General features: G+C 36.3%; 1 protein-coding gene across 1 annotated transcript; it reads left to right on the top strand.

The window, feature by feature from the left end:
* Positions 1-852: 852 nt before the first annotated feature.
* Positions 853-1,822, top strand: LOC121966749 (gap junction beta-6 protein-like; the record flags this gene model as incomplete). The annotated part of the gene is made up of 3 exons (XM_042516817.1): positions 853-1,001; positions 1,114-1,320; positions 1,443-1,822. Coding segments are annotated over 3 exons (453 nt in total), but the record flags the coding sequence as incomplete, so codon positions are not given.
* Between the last annotated feature and the right edge of the window lie 1,227 nt (positions 1,823-3,049).

Raw genomic sequence — 3,049 nt, 5'->3', positions numbered from 1 at the left:
GACGAATACTTGCTCGTCACATGTATCACAATCTGTGAGGTACTTGTATTTTACTTGAGTATTTTCTTTTCACTTTTACCCCACTACATTTCAGAGGGAAATATTGTACTTTATACTTCACTACATTTATCTGAAAGCTTTACTTTACATCAGAACAGAGTTTTGCATCAGAACAGAGTTTGAAAAATCTGATCTTTTGTAATAAATTAAATTAACAAACTACAGTTTTTACAAGTACAGCTGCAATAATTAGTTGATTAGTCAATTATAGAAATTTAAATGCCAACTTTTTTGATAAACATTTACAGTTGGGGTTTTTTTTTCATTTTAAAAAATAATTTTTAGGTTTTTGATTTTTTAAAAATATACTTTTACGTCTTTTTTTAATTTATTTTTATTTTTTCTTGTAATTTTGAGTTGAAAAAGTATATGTAAATACACATTATTTGTTGTTTCATCATATCATGCTTTATCACATCATAAAATGTACTTAAACTTGTCATGTCATACTTTAACATTTGATGTTATGTCTTGCTTTACCTTGTCTTTTCATGCTTTAAACACATCATGTCTCCCTTTATCGTGTCATGCCATGCTTTATCTTTTAATATCTTGCTTTATGTCGTAATGTCATACTTTAAAATGTCATGCCGTGTCTTCGTTTATCTTGTCATGTCACATCTTGCTTTACCTGGTCTTGCGTTATCTTGTCACGTCATGTTTTATCGTGTCATGTCTTGCTTTATTTTATCATGCCGATCTTTATCTCGTCACAATATCTTTTATCATGTCATGTTTTATCGTATCTTGTCTTTTCTCTTTTTTATCATGTCATTTCCTCTTGTGCTGCAGGGTTCTGGCAGAGCTGGTTTCCTCAGCAACAAAGGTCAGGAGGAAGAGCTGGAGACCATAAAGAAACGGAGACTCCCAATAGCTGGCGCCCTCTGGTGGACGTACGCCTGCAGCCTGGTGTTCAGGCTGCTGTTTGAAGGAGGCTTCATGTAGGATTTGTGTGTGTGTGTGTGTGTGTGTGTGTGTGTGTGTGTGTGTGTGTGCCCTATTGCTGGTTTGGTGTGATCTGTCTCGACACAGCATTTGTCTTTGTCCCTCCAGGTATGCTCTGTACGTGGTGTACGATGGTTTCCAGATGCCACGGCTGGTGCAGTGTGACCAGTGGCCGTGTCCCAACCTGGTGGACTGCTTCATCTCACGCCCGACCGAGAAAACCATCTTTACCATTTTCATGGCCACCTCCTCCTCTATCTGCATGGTCCTTAACATGGCTGAACTCGCTTATCTTGTTGCCAAGGCTGTGACTAGGTAGAGGTATTAATCAGTCAGACAGGCAGGTGATTAATTAACATTTTAAGTCCGTCATCCTTCACGTGGGTTCTCTAAATACAGAAAATCCTCGAGTCTACATGTAACATCTTCTTTTTCAGGAGTGTCGGTGGTCAGAAGGAGAGGAAAACCTGCAGAAAATCCAGCAGAGAGAGGATACAGAATAAGACAAACCAGAAGTTACTCGTCTCAGCCTGAGGAAGCAGCAACAAGGTGGGCGATACATGCAGAAGAAAGATTTTACAAAGACTTATGGCTACACATGTAAATGACAAAACATGTGTAAATACCACTCAACAAGGGAACATTTTCTATGATACCTAAAATGCAACATTTAATGGGTGGAGAGGATGGAATCAGTGTCAGCAACTCCCAAACTGTATTTTTACATGATACTGTAGTCTGTGAGATTGTATGTCGATACTTAATTATCAATATTTCAGTTCATTAGATATAAATGCACTCACCATTTCCTACTTTATATACCACAAATAAAGTTTTATCCTATCTGAATTGTGATTCAGTCTAATAGCTTGAGTTAAAAATTACATGATAATAACAATGCTTTTGTCTGGGAAAACTAAACGGACTAACTCAGAAACATACAATGCATTAAATCATGTGATTAATAATCATGAAAAATGGTTCAGTTTACAAAAGATAAAGTAAAGAAAGGGATTGACGGGACATAACATGTTCTTTCATTTACAACAGGTGCATCAAATGATCCACTGTATTTGCTTATGTCGACCTCTGCTGGTGGACAGCAGTGACTGCACCACCTCTGACTGGTTTTATGGTTGTGGGACAGTCACTGACGCTAAACAAGGAAATATTTGGTGAAATGGTGATGTCACCCAGCAAACAGCAAGTAACCATGGAGCTTGAAATAGTTTGGAAATCCTACTTATTCAGAAGTAAAATTATGCAAGACCTCCTAACTTCAATGCCATGCATATATATTTTTTTCATTTAATGCAGTGTTGCTCCCAGACTTTTATTTATAGCGGTGGCCTGATGGGGCCACTGAGAATCTTAGGGTGGCACACCAAAACCAAAAACAAAATGTTATGAATTTGCTTATGCTGTTGAAGTATATAAGCGAGTTGGAAATTATGTTAATAGTGAGATACTGGAATACTTTGGTTTGTTATTTAACAGATAATGACACTAACTATCTGATGTACATAGACTAATACCAGTACAGTGAATATTTCGAGTCCCACAGCAATCTTGTGTTAAGGTGTTATGTATCTGTATATGTGCTATGTATTTGTACATACATGTGTTAGGGGCCCATTACTCTTCAGATAGGCTTTTCCTTAAATTTTGTTAATGGCGGCAATGGTTTAATGACAAGTTTTTGTACATTTTTCCTCATTTTGACATATAGCCTATTGTTTATTTCCAGTACAGCTTTACTTTAAATATTAGACTACTGCTAAATATGAGTTACTACCACTACTGCTACTTCTGTTAGTATAATAACTACACAGAACTATCCTGCTAATATCATTGCCATTTCCAGCCTATAACTAAAGCAGTTAATAAATCTTTTAAATAAAAAAACAGGTATTCACAGCCAGTGGTAGAATGTAACTAAGTACATTTGCCCAAGTACTGTACTTAAGTACGCTACCTTCTACTTATACTTCCCTACATTTTGGAGTTAAAATATTATTTCTTTTACACCACCACTTTTATTTTA

Source organism: Plectropomus leopardus, unplaced genomic scaffold (genome assembly GCF_008729295.1).
Source record: "Plectropomus leopardus isolate mb unplaced genomic scaffold, YSFRI_Pleo_2.0 unplaced_scaffold25769, whole genome shotgun sequence".
Taxonomy (NCBI): Eukaryota; Metazoa; Chordata; class Actinopteri; order Perciformes; family Serranidae; genus Plectropomus; species Plectropomus leopardus.
Note: the sequence above shows the minus strand (reverse complement) of the source record. Positions and strands in the feature narration are given on the sequence as shown.